Raw genomic sequence first — 14,001 nt, 5'->3', positions numbered from 1 at the left:
TGCTGCTCTAACATTGTCTTCAGTAAGGTCTGCCAGTTCGGGGGCTTTTTAGTTTTTAAATAATAACCGGACTGAACTTCTGTGACTAAAGAAAAACTTCACATTCACCATAGTTTATAAAATTTTCAACTACAACCACTAGCGAACCTAACACCTTAGTGCGTAAAGAACTGAACCACAACAGGGTTTGTGCCGGCATTTGCCTTCCGGTTTCCACTGCAGAGCACAGCCTATCAGTAGAACACGTCCAGTTCAAAGGCGTGGTCGGCACCCGCACACACTAGACGCCACTCCGGCACTTGGGAATGATGGGCCCGGTCAAGTCTGCCAGCCTCCTCTTCCTCACTGGAAAGGAATGGAGATGACACGTGAGCCAGCTGTCCCTGTGCACCCGAACCACCACCGTGGCTCTGAGAGCGCCGGGAAGCTTCTTGACAACTTTGCTCAGCAAACTCTGATGTCTGGTGTTTTTAAAGGACAGCTTGTGAGCCTTCACTGAGAGGAGGGTCTGTAGTGGTGTAGATTCGTTCATAAAGTACTTCTAAATCGCTGGCCATACAGGTATAAAACCCACTTTATCCAACTCCGCTGTTGTCCTTTGTGTACAGAGGCCCCGCGGCTGAAGATCCTCACTCTGGTCAGATAAGATTTAAGTTCAGTCGATCTTAACGAGATCTTAACCTGGTGGAAACATTTCCCCCAACTCTTCCTCAAAGCGTTTGGCCTGCCTGTGTAAACAACAGTGTCTGCCCTGAAGATTACCCTGTATTATCTGTGTCCCCTTATGGTCAGCCTTGACATTTTCCCGGGGGCAAGACAATACAAGCCCAAACACTGTTCACATAACAAAGTAGTTAAATGTAAAGCATGAGCCAGGGGGTTGCAGGCTGGGGTCATTAGCTGACAGGATGTCGGGGATGGTTGGAGGGGCGGGTAGGGCTCCCTTTGTTATAGCAAAGGGAGAGGGTTCGAAGCAAATTATAGTGTCTGCAGATGAAAACCAAGCAGCAAGCTAGATCAGCCACAAGAGAAAGATCGGTCAACGACTGTGGAGCCGGTAGGGGGCAGTCAAGGGGGCTGCCGGTGTGGCAGAGACAGGAAGCTATTGCGAGAGGAAAAAAGTCTGTCTATACTTAGATGTCTTCCAGTTCCTGAGCTGAGCAGGCAGACCTCAGATAGATGCTTACGGGCTGCAACAAGAACCGAACTGAGGCTAGGCGCTGATGTGGAGGGGCGCGGGGGCACACAGGCTGCCCAGCCTGGAGCCTAGAGTTTAGCCTTGGCCTGAGCTCCTCCCCTCCCCTCCACCCCCCTCGAAAGAACAATGAATGCAAATCAGTGGGCAGTCTCCTGGAGAGAAGACAGTGTGTCTGGCCAGATTTCTGGAGACCATCAGAATGTCTAACAGCTTGGGGGAAGATGGGGGGGAACAAAACCCAAAGCCCAAAGGGCAGAAGTTTGCCCAGAGTGACCAGAGGGTTTACATGAGCCAGGCTTGACAGCATCTCCACGTTAGCCGAACAAGCATTACACCCCTTTTGCACTCAACCCCTCATTGGAGCCCCTCCAACAATTCTGGAGTGTCAGTGTTGTCACCATTGCCATGTTATGGATGAGGAAAGTATGGCAGGGAACAAAATAATAAAGCCGGTACCAGGAGGAACCAAGGCTTGTGACTCATCTGGAGCCTCAGTCCAGCGACTTCCTCGGTACAATCCGGCCCTGTCTATGTAGGCTTTACATACCCACATCTCATCTGGTTCTCACAAGGAGGACTAGCTCCTTTCCCCTGGAGAAGAGAAGGGAGCCAGGGTTCCTGAGAGCAAGCGGCAGAGCCCGGAACCTGAGTCCCCAGCTCGTGGCTCAAGGTACAGAAAAGGATCCCGTGCTGTCTCCCCCTCCCTGCCCTCAGTATGCATACTGGGCTGCACCTGTGCAGGGTTCCCCTGCCACTGGCTTTTGCAGGGACTGGATGGGGAGAAGGGAAAGGCACCCACTTATTCAGGTTTTCTTTTTTTCTTTCCATTTTAATAATGAAGGAAATTGAGGCCAAGAGGGAAGTAATTTGCCTCAAGTCACAGTGAATAAGAGACCCAACCAGGAGCAGAAGCCAGGTCTCCCAATATCCTTCTTCAAATCAACCTGCTTTTTACATTCATTAAAGCAAACTCCTCCACGTTGCTTATCATGGCAACTGCCAGAGACTCGTTGATTGTCAGAGCCGGCAGGAATCTCGAGTCATCTGGACCAACCCCCATTCGAGGCTTGAGCTCCCTCCAACACTTCCCACCAAGCTTTACACCTCCATCATGTCTTTGGGGGGCATTTTATATTCCTTTCTATTCAACAGCATTGACTGAGCGCTATGATGTGCCAAGCACAGGTACCAGAAATAAAGATTAACAGGGGACCAAGATATACCTACAAGAAATCTGATAAAACATCACAAGTACCCTGGTAGATCTCTATCAAGTATGAGAGGCACAATGAACGAAGTGGTCAGATTTTCCAAGGACGGCGGGTAAGTTGTACACCGAATCTTAAACGATAAAGGGATAGACGGTGGGCAAGTATGGGGAGCATTAAGAGTAACAGTCCTCTAAAGGGAGGCTTTTGCCTGGGTCACTGGGAGGCACTCCAGCTACCTGGACCGGTTGGTACCAGTAGGGCAAGAGGATGGCTTGTTGGGGTGTCAAGAGATGAGTCTGGCAGGGCCTCACCCAGAGAGGAGGTGGAGAGCACAGGTTCTGGGGCCAGACTGCCGGGACAAGTCCCACTTCCGCCCATGGACAGCGGGTAACCTTACCTACTTCTCTAGGCCTCTGTCTCCTTACTGTAGGATGGGGATGACGACAGCACCCGCCTCAGCTGGTTGTTGGGAATGTTACAGGAGTTGGTAAGACTGAAGTGTTCAGAGCAGGCCTGGCACGCAGTAAGTGCCCTGTAAGTATCAGCTACGATTACTAAGGGACTTAGAAGCCATGTCAAGGAGTTTAACCTGAGAGCAGTGGGAACACAGAAAAGGCTCTAAGCAGAGTGGTGGGACAAGCTTTGGGATGAGTGCTGCGTGAGATGCCCACCCTGGAGGAGCTAGAGGAGCTGCAGGGCCCGAGGATGTTTCAGGACGCCCGGTAAATGTGATGAGGGCTTGACAAAGGGCAGGGCAAGGTGGCTGGTGAGGAGGTGGCTGGCTGGGCTGGGGGTAGTGCATAGAGAGAGGTAGAGATTTCTGGCTTGAATGGCTGTGAGGAAAGTAGTGCCCTTTCCCAAGATGGTTTTGGGGGGAAGATGATGAAATTGATTTGGGGTGTATGTGCTGTGTCTGGGGCGCCTGTTAGAAAGGTCTTCCTTGAGAGTATAGTAAAAAAGTGACTTTCCCAGGAAGCGATGTTTTCTGCTTTTAAACATGTTACTCTACCACACAACTGTCTTAACCTGGAGGCTGCAATTGAGATTTCATTAAGTGAAGAGGGCTTCAGGGGCAGATTTACAGGACCTGAGTGCCAGCCTGGCTCTCAGCTATAAATAGTGTGGAGATAGGAGTTGTCTGAGGTGTCACCATGGGAGAAGAGAGATGGGGGTCCTCGGCTCCTTCCTGACACCCCCCTCACACTGGTACCCCACTCTCTCCCACAGAACCCTCTGTTAAGAGCCCAGGGCAAAGGCTGGGAAGGACCAAAGACATGCCAGTCAGGATGGGTCCTGGGCAGGGCTGACCCATGGCCTTAGGGATTAAATGTCTCCCAAGGAAGAGCCCACCTGCCTCGCAGGCAAGCAAAGCCCAGGTCCCGCAGACCCGGCAATGGGCCAGGAGCCAGCACAGAGGTAGGCTGGAGTGAGAAGGAAATCGGAGAGGCCCGCTCTCGACCGCACGGAGCTTGCCCGCTGCTGCCAGGCTGCAGCAGCAGACACGGTAACAACCACGGTGGCTGGACCGGGGCCGGCAGGAGGCTTTTATGACAAACATATTCAGCTGAGAAACATGGAAGCCTGTCTGCTTCATCAGAGCATCAAGAGCAGGATGAAAATACTGTGTTGGAAAGAAAGGCAGGATTTCTCTTTTGCAGGAGGACGCTGGCGCACCATCAGAATCAGAAGCGTTTCTTTCACAAAAATTAGCGGATGGGTGCAAATTTGCTTTTAAAGCTAGATGTCCTACTTCACCAACTAGTACTCTGTTGTGTGCAGTCACCTAGATGATTCTGCTCTAATTCCTTCTGTGGGAAACCTCATGGGAATAGCTGCACAGTTCCATGGGGTAACTCAGAGGCCCATTTTCATCACCTGTCATTCCTGCCCAGAAAACTGCCACGGTCCCACTTCCCACCTGCTTTCCTCACCAAACTCCTGAGCTTGGCATTAAAGGCCTTTGGCTCACAGCCTCCCACACCTACCCAGCCCCCTTCCCGTGAACACCCCATATACCTGTTCATCGTCCTGCCTTTGCCCATGTTGTTACCTCTGCTTGGAATACCCTTCCCGCCCTCCTCTGGGAGCTCCTGTTTTTCCATCCAGGTGTAACACCCAGTAATAGTTCCTCAATCCTTTCGGAATTTCCTGTCTCTCCTATCCTGCATACTGGGTCCTACCACCTTGCCTTTGCCTACACCAGCACCCCTGCCAGGAAGGCCTCCTGACCTCCCACACAACCTGTCTCTTCCTTGCAAGGCTGACTCAGGCCCACACCCACCAGGATGCTTAGATTAACCCACCTCTGTCCTCACAAATCATTTGCTAGCTTTGTTTGGATACAGTTTGTAGGCCTTCTTGAATTTGGGGGCATGATTTTGAGTCTCTTCTCCCATAAAAGGTTGTAAAGTTTCTTGAGTCAGGGAACTAGCTTTCTGCTACCCCTTATGTCACCTCGCACAATCCTGGGCACACAAAAGATGCTCCCAAAGTGCTCACTGTAACTAACAAAGGGCGTGACTTGACTGAGCCACTGTCTAGAAGGGCAGTCCCTCCCAGGCCTCAGTTTCTCCAGAAGAGAACTGGAGGGAGGAGCCTGAGGTCCCGTCCAGCTCTGGCATGCTGGGCTCCTGCCGTAACCTCAGCAAGTCCCTGGCGATAGGAATTGGGCCTGGATTTTGGAATCATAGACTCTCAGGACAGAGAGTCCTCAAGGGCCATTTCTTCTAGCCTCCAGCTGACCCCGGGGTCCCCCCTACAGCACCCCTGACTCTAGTCATCCGGAAACTTCTGTCCCTAGAAAGAAGTCCTCCAAGCCATCTTGCCACTGGAAGACCAAAGCTGGATTAGCCTTCAGATAGGCACCAAGAGACACATAAGAAGCTTAATCTAAGCTGAGAGAGAAAAAAAAAAAAAAAAAAAAGTGAGATGACTGCATATCAGAATAGAACTCAAGACTTTTAAGTGCTGGTTCTGCAGCCAGATCACAGCTGGGCCAACAAAGTCCAGGTCGCAGGCCTTCCTCAACAATTCAATGTAGCTATCACCTCTGTTACACCATGATAATTCTAATTCTTAGCTGTCTGTGTTTGCTCTGTTTTATTTCAAATAAGGACACTTCAGATAAACCAGGACACCTGACCTGGTGCGGGTTTTTTTGTTGTTTTTGTTTGTTTGATGAACTTTTCTAGATCTGCAGCTCTAGAAAAAGTAGCAGCTGGAGTAAGCAATGAATAAATAGCCTCTTAAGAACAGGAACCTATACCTTCAACAGCCAGTGCCCGATAGGACTTTGACAAATGTTGGTTGAATTGAGTAGCTCTGTGGTTATCTATGCATAGGTTCTGTGAGTACCTGCCTCGTGGATACGCACATACATACTCATCCCCATTCTTCTAGGCCTTCCATGTATTAACCTAGCTTCAGATTCATCACAGGAAGTGACATACCTGAACTCTGAGATGTGCTTTAGTATTAAGCTCCTGCATTTTACTGAGCGTTAGAAACAAAAAAAAGAAACACATTTAGAGCAGGTTTGAATTTGATGAAGAACTCACTGAAGGCATCGTCCTTTAGAAATATAGTTATTTCACAATTCAATCCCAGAAAGAAGCTTTCTTCTTTTTAAAAAACTCATTATGCTTCCTTCTCTTTTGACAAGAATAATGTAACTTGGTTTGTCTTCCTCCTGCCTTGATTCTAGGAAACTCACAGCTGAATATAATGATCAATTAAGTTAACAGACCTACTCCTTGTTTTTTTTCTTATTTTCCTATAGCCTTATCAGACATACTCCTCTTTGGACACTCTATCAAGTTCTTTAAGCAGCCAGTAGGAATACACATGAGAAATAACTAGGCATAGAGCTTGAGAACCCTTAGCATCTGGAAGTAAGTCGGTGATTGGTCTCCCTTTTTGTTCAACTGACTAGTATTTCTATTTGGTGTTTGCTCCTAAGAAAGATTGTGACATTTTCTTTCTTTTTTTTTTTTTTAAGAAAAAAATACAAACTATGTCTTTAACTGAGATTAAATATAACCTGTTTTACTTTGCTATAAAGTCAGCATTTTCAACCTTTACGTTAAAAGCAACGTGAAGTCCCCTAGGTTTGCGGTGTGGATAGTAGGGCTGGTTGGTGGCCTTGGGATCTGGGGCTTGGGCCACACTGTATGATCTGGAGAGGACTCTGGGCTCCAAAAAGGGTATTCAGAAGAGGAGGAGACTCCATGTTGGCTTTGTGCCTCCCACGTTTCATTTCACCCGGCTAACACGCTGAGGGTGCACTCTGGGTCCAGCCCTGTGCTCAGCTGAGCTACCTGCAGGGAGGAGGGCCTGGCCTCGGCACCTGCAGGCAGGGCGCTCGCGTCTAGGCAAGGGTCTGGGGGGAGGCAAGGCGCAAACACCGAAAACAAGGTAACGGAATCAGCATGAAAACTGGGAGTCAGGCCCAAAAAGAGGACTCCCTTGGGGAAGGCGGCAGTGGAGTTTTCCCTGCCATACCTCCCATGACAGGTGGAAAGAGCGACAGGCGGAAAGAATGAGAGGCGGCGGGTAGGCTGCATATGTCCACTCACCAAGGTCGTTGTTGTTCATCATCGCGTTGGACGCCCGCAGCCGGGGCCCCTGCTGAGTGAAGTGGTAGCCGAATTTGAGAAGTGTTGCATTTTTTTCCAACATGCTCACGATCTCCATTTCCACTTTGTTGCCCAAGGGCTGGCTCTTTGATCAAGAAAAGAACACAGTCACCTCTCACTCATTTGTGCAGGACCTAAAATAAACCTTCTCTACCTGCAGAAACCTTGAGTGGTGGGCGGGGATTTTAATACCTCCCTGTCCCCGCCCACTCCAAGAACGGCGTGGCAGTGGGAGGGGGGCGGGCAATGGAAGTTTGGAGAAGTTGAAAGGTCACACAGCCATATTAAAAAGTAAATATAATCTTAAAGAGGTTTGAAAAGACAGGAGCTAGCCAGGAGCGAATGAGCTGAGATTCAAACCCGGGGCTGCTGGACACCAAGAACAGATCTTTCTACTGCTTCACTGCAGCCTTCCTAGAATATTTCAGCAGGAAGGACCTTCACATCATCTAGTCTCAGAGAGATTTAAAAATCCTACGGCCCAGGCTATCCCCCATACTAATTAAATCAGAATCACTTGCTGCGATGATACTCAGGTGTCTGTGGTTTTTAAAACTCCCCAGGTGATTTCAATACACAGCCAGGTTTGCTAGCCAATCCTTTAGCAATTTACAAATAAAGAAACAGGCCCAGAGAGGGAAGAGGATTTGCCTAAGGTCACAGAGTAAGTTGGGACTGCCAGAGTTAGCCTCCTAAAGCCTCACTCTGATCATGCTAGTTCCCTACCCCCAAATCCATAGTGATCATCTGACAATGAAAAGGAAAGGAAAGGAAAACACGATAATACACAGTGTTGGGAAGGATATGATGAGGATATTCATCAGTCTCATTTATACAAGTGGGGATACAAGGGAAACAAACATTCATCAAGAGGGGGGTGCTCAAATAAATGATGGTTCAGCTTTAGAGTAGAACATGGGCAGCTGTACAATGATGGTGCGAATTGTCAGTTCCAGGCTGGAAAATATGCCATGACACAATATTGAGTAGACAAAGCCTAGTGACAAAACGGGTCATATTTATGTAAAGTTACCTCTATTTCCCATATACATACATATATGCACTGAAAGGCCTGGGAGCATATTGGTGGTGGTGGAATTTGGGGGAGTTTTTGTTTTCTTCTTTGCATCTTCCTGTTTTGTGTTCTGTTGTATCTTACTGTATTGTTTGAGTTTTATGTACAATAAGATATTAAAAAGTAAATATAATCTTAAAGAGGTTTGAAAAGACAGAGAAGGCAAGCTAACATCGTATTTAATGATTAAAGACATTCCCCCTCAGAGCAGGAACGAGACAAGGAAATCATCTTGGATGTCAATTATGTAAGAAAAAGAAAGAAAAGTCACCATATTGGAAAGGAAGAAGCAAAACTATTCCTATTTGCAGATGACACAATACTGTATCTAGAAAATCCTAAGGAATCCACAAAAAACTATTAGTGCTAATAAACGAGTTCAGCAAGCTTGCAGGGTGTAAGATCGATATACAAAACCCAGCTGTGTTTCTATACACTAGCTATGAACAATCCAAAAATAAACTTAAGACAATAATCCCATTTATAATAACATAAAAATATTTAGGAATATATTTAATAAACGAAGTAAAGACTTGCACGCTGAAAACTATACCACAGCATTGTACATTAAGGAAGACCTGAATAAACATAAAAACATCCCATATTCACGGATCAGAAGACTTAATACTGCTAAGATGGCAAGACTGCCAAATTGATCTAAAGAAGCAGCAAACAGAAACACATAACCACCTCCAATCACTTCCCACTGCCAATAACTGCTGCCATTTATTGAGAGCTTACTATGTTCCCAATGCCTTGTGCGCAACTTGCAGGGTCTCAATTCATTCAATAACCCAACAGGATAAGCCCCGCCTCCTCTTCAGCCTGGCACTCCAAGTGCTGCAGTTTAGTCCTTGTCTTTATTTCCTCTCTCAGTCTTTACTCAGCCTGGTTACCCCAGGGATGGGGAGTCTGGTACCTGGTACCTCGTGCAGGCAGAGGTCTATTTCTAAATGTTCATGTGCCCTCCTGCCTCCATGTGGAATGCCCCTACCCTCCCGTACCCACCTGTTGGTGTATCCTTAGTGCTTTAATACCCATCACAAATGCCCCCTTCCCCACGAGACCTTTCCTGATCCTTACCCCTGGAAACCATCCTTCCCCACTGGACACTCAAGTGGCCCACTGTTTGTCCCCCTCTACTCCCGGCCCAGTCTATCTGCATTACTGGGTCACCTGCCTCCACAACTGTCTCTCCAACTAGACCTGTGTTGTTCAGTACAGCAGCCACCAGCTGCATGTGGCTCTTTAACTTTAAATCTTCTTTAACTGACATAACATTATATTAGTTTCAGGTATACAATATAATGATTCGATATTTGTATACATTGTGAAATGATCACCACAGTAAGTCTAGTTAACATCCATCCCCATACATAGTTATCAATACAAAAAAAGTGGGTTTTTTCTTACAATGAGGACTTTTAAGATTTACTGTCTTGGCAGCTTTCAAATATGCAATACAGCGTTATTAACTATAGTCAGTATGCTGTACATTACACCCCCATGCCTTATGTATTACTGGAAGTTTGTACCTTTTGACCTCCCTCACCCATTTCACCCACACTTTACCCCCCACCTCTGGCAACCACCAATCTGTTCTCTGTATCTATGAGCTTGGTTGGTTTTGCCTTTTGTTTTTTCTTAGATTCCACATATAACTGAGATCATATGGTATCTGTTTTTCTCTGTCTGACTTATTTTACATCACATAATACCCTCTAGGTCCATCCATGTTGTCACAAATGGCAAGATTTCATTCTTTTTTATGGCTAAATAATATTCCATTGTATATACCACATTTGCTTTATCCATTCATCCATCAATGGACACTTAGGTTGTTTCTATGTCTTGGCTATTATAAATAATGCTGCAATGAAATGGGGATACATATATCTTCTTGAATTAGTGTTTTCATTTCCTTCCGATAAATACCCAGAAATGAAATTGCTGGATCATATGGTCGTTCTATTTTTAATTTTTTCAGGAATAGCCATACTGTTTTCCATAGTGACTGCACCAATTTACATTCCCACCAATGGTGCACAAGGTTCCCTTTTCTCCACATCCTTGCCAACACTTGTTAATTCTTACCTTTTGATAATAGCCATTCTAACTGTGTGAGGTGGAAGCTCATTGTGGTTTGATTTGCATTTACCTGATGATTAGTGATGTTGAGCAACTTTGTATGTACCTGTTGGTCATCTGTATGTCTTCTTATTCAGATCCTCTGCCCATTTTTTAGTCAGATTGTTTGGGTTTTTTTAAACCTTAAATTTAAGTAATCAAAATTAAATAAAATTTATGTGGAATCTAAAAAATAATACAAATGAATATATAAAGCAAAACAGAAACAGACTCACAGATATAGAAACCAAACTAGTGGTTATCAGAGGGGAGAGGGAAGTGGGGAGGGCAAGATAGGAATAGGCGATGAAGAGGTAAAAACTACTGTGTATAAAACAGATAAGCAACAAGGATATATTGTATAGCACAGGGAATATAGCCATTATCTTGTAATAACTTATAATGGAGAATAATCTATAAAAATACTGAATCATATTGTACTGGAGTGTAGTTGATTAAAAATGTTGTGTGGGTTTCAGGCGTGCATCCAAGTGGTTCACTTATACATGTGTGTGTATCTATTCTTTTTCAAATTCTGTTCCCATTTAGGTTATTACAGAGTGTTGAGTGGAGTTTCCTGTGCTATATAGTAGGTCCTTGTTGCTTATCTATTTTAAATATAGCAGTGTACAGGCAGTGTACTTTAAGGCACCACACCGTAGGATGTTTGCAAGAAACAAAAACGGAGTTTGCCCTTGGGTTACTCTCTTTCAAGGCAAACAGGGAATAATAGGTTATACATATTTATCTTTGTTATAAACACACACACACGTGCACGCACACATGCACACACACACACAAACCCATCTGTTTGGATATACAGATGTTCTCCTAGGCCAAAATTTTAAGAAGAACTGATTGTTAAAGTTATTGAGTGTGAAAGTGGGCAAGATTTTCAACTGTATTATTATAGAATATATAGAAATAAAATCCAATCTAGAAAAAAGATACTGAATCACTATGTTGTACACCTGAAACTAATACAATGTTGCAAAGCAACTATACTTCATTTAAAAATTAAATAAAATTTAAAATTCAGTTCCTCAGTTGCATTAGGCACATTTCAAGTGTGCAAGAGCCACTGGCTAGTGGCTACCATATTGTCAGTGCAGATACAGAACATTTCTATCAACACAGAAAGTTCTGTTGGATGATGCTACCCTAGACTGTGAGCCCTTGGAGAGCACACAGTACCCTGTATCTCTAGGGCAAGGGCAAGGAATTGAATTGATTGGAAAAAATAGGAACAGGATCAATGCACAGCAACCCGGGAAGGTTGAGAAGACACATCAGCCCAACACCCAAATGGACAAGCATGGAACCGCAGCTGAGACTCCTGACAGAGAACTACTCCCAGGTATTATGAGTTCACTGGAGCTTGTACGGGTTCAGATGGGGCTTGGACTGCTGAGTAGGGCAGGCAGAGGGAGGATGGTAAGATTCCACCAGCCCATCCGGCAAGGCTCCTGAAAGGGCTGGGAAGAGCTCAGGCCTGTCCTTGAAGGAGCCAGCACAGCCCTGGGCTCTGGCCGGCTTGGCCTGGTAGATGATATAGAGACTGTCTGAGACCCCAATCCACTTCCTTTAGCGCCTTTTCAAAATATGAAGCACATTCTCACTGTCAAATATTGGAATGAAAAGTTGAGAAATCCGGCGAACTGCCCCCACACGTTGCCCGTGTCTTCATTGGGGCAGGGGTCCTGTTTCCAGACCTCATCTGTGCTAAGGGGCAGGGAGAGTGCCCCACGCCCTGTGGGTCCTGGGAAGCGCCTGCTGGAGGGAGCTGGGGGGTGCGGGGGAGGAGGGTGAATCAAGACGGGCAGAGAGCCGCCCCACTGTTGGCATAGGGCCGGCCAGGGATGTACGGGGCCTGCAGGCACCCCATGTGTGCTGCCTGCTTCCTGGGCGCCGGGAGGGCCTCTCCCGTCCATCCATACATGCAGCCTGTCTGGAAGCTGGGCTCCTCAGTTCCAGCCCAGCTCTGACACTAACTTGATCCATGACCTTGGCCCAGCCTGTCCCTTCTCTGACCCTCGGTTTCCCCACCGAGGGATAAAAGGAGGGCGGGACTAGGTGTGTCTCAGCGAGCTGGGCTGCGGTCAGCCACCACCTCCCACCCCAGCCTCACTGCTGTCCCAGGGCAACTCCAGGCGGCAAGAGAACATGGCCTGGAGATAAAGAGAGCCTGGCTGAGTAAATAAACTGCCCCAGAGTCCTATTCCTGAATTTGTGTCCCGAGCCAGCCTGCGAGGCTCCGTGTCACCCCAGGCAGAATGCCCCAAATCCCTTTTTTTGGCCGTATAAGGAGAAAGGAGGACACAGACGCTGACACAGGCTGCAGGTGCAGGGGCTGCGGAGAAAGCTGCGGCCTCCGGAGGCCCTGGTGACTAACCAAGAACGAGGAATAAACCCAGCGCCACTCACCACCTCCTCTTTGCCACGCCGCCCAGAGCCCAGGCCTCCCGGCACACTGCGAGAGGTACAGGTGGCGTCCCCTAGCCCGGGCCAGCAGAGCCCCCTCCCCAGACTTCCTTCAGCCCACCCCTCCCCCACCAGGCCCCAGTCCAGTCTCTAGACTCCAGGCTCCCAGGAGCACCTCCCCACAGGCCCCCTGCATCTGGGCAGTCAGAGCCCCCTCTGGTCTCCTGGGCCCGGATGGCCTCGCCCCGCCCCCAATCCTCTCCTATCCAGCCGGGAACCATCTTCGCAGAGCATGACTCTGACTGGTGCTGATAACAGCCCACAGACCACTTCCCCTCAAACCACCCATTCAGAGCCCTTTGGGCTCCTAACTCCTTTTTTCGCTTTCCTCTGGCGGTCCCATTAATCTAGTTTAGTTTGGATGGGCTCCACGGCTTCCCCCTCTCCTTCCCTTTGTTTGTGTGGTTCCCTGCACCTGAGGCCGTGGCCACCCTCTGAGATACTGTCCACCCTATGGGTTTATCTCAAATTCCACCTCTTCCAAGAAGCCCTCCCTGATGCCTGCTCCTGACTGAGATTTCTCCCCCCAGTGGCCCACTGTCTGTGGCTTGCTGGGGCACCTGGTTGGATGGTCAGCTGAACACTTGTCCGTCTTCTTATCCAGTGTGGAATCCCTAGAGGGCAGAGCCAGAGCCTCATTCACACACAGAGCCCAGCATAGCCCTGGGGTACAGCAAGCACTTATCAAACACTGAGATGAACTGAAAAAAGATGCTCCTGGGATGGGGTGGGGGCAGGTGGTGACCAGTGCTCTGGCCTGGCACCAAGGGAAAGGGACAGCTGAGAAAATCCAAGACCCACACACAACTACAGTAGGATTCAAGAGCCCAGACAGGCACAGTTCATGGACTTTAGAGTCACAAAGACGTGGGTTCGAATCTTGCCTCTGTTACTTCCTTACTGTGCGACCTCGGGCAGGGTACAGAGCCTGCCTGGGCCTCAGTTTCCTCATCTACAATACTGGGGTGGGTTGTGACAGCTACTCACAAAGAGTCTTTGCAAGCATTACATGAGATAATGTATATAGGGTACCTGCTCAGTACATTAACTCTTAGAATAACATGTAAACTCCCTAAGTCACCTTCCGAGTAATTATAAAAGTGAACAACTTCACAGTTTGCATCTCTTATCTCCTTAGAAGTAGAGATTCTTACTATCCCCATTTTACAAACGAGGAAACAGGCTCAGGGAAGTGAACGTCCTTGCACAGGATGTTTAGCCAGGGTGAGGGTGATGGTCAGCACTGGCTCTGGGGAGACAGCGCTGAGAGTAGTA

At 47.6% G+C, this 14,001-nt stretch overlaps 1 protein-coding gene across 2 annotated transcripts in view; it reads right to left on the bottom strand.

Moving 5' to 3' along the window:
- Nucleotides 1-280: 280 nt before the first annotated feature.
- The window catches only part of TMOD1 (tropomodulin 1), a gene marked incomplete at both ends in the record, with an annotated part of 59,168 nt that continues 45,447 nt past the window's right edge, over nt 281-14,001 (bottom strand). For both annotated transcript variants that reach the window (XM_079706112.1, XM_079706111.1), the window contains 2 exons: nt 281-345; nt 6,984-7,128. In XM_079706112.1, coding sequence (XP_079562238.1) covers nt 281-345; nt 6,984-7,128 — 210 coding nt within the window. The remainder of the gene's footprint in view (nt 346-6,983; nt 7,129-14,001) is intronic.

Source organism: Hyperoodon ampullatus (genome assembly GCF_949752795.1).
Source record: "Hyperoodon ampullatus genome assembly, chromosome: 6".
Lineage (NCBI taxonomy): Eukaryota > Metazoa > Chordata > Mammalia > Artiodactyla > Ziphiidae > Hyperoodon > Hyperoodon ampullatus.
This window is presented reverse-complemented; position numbering and strand designations above follow the sequence as displayed.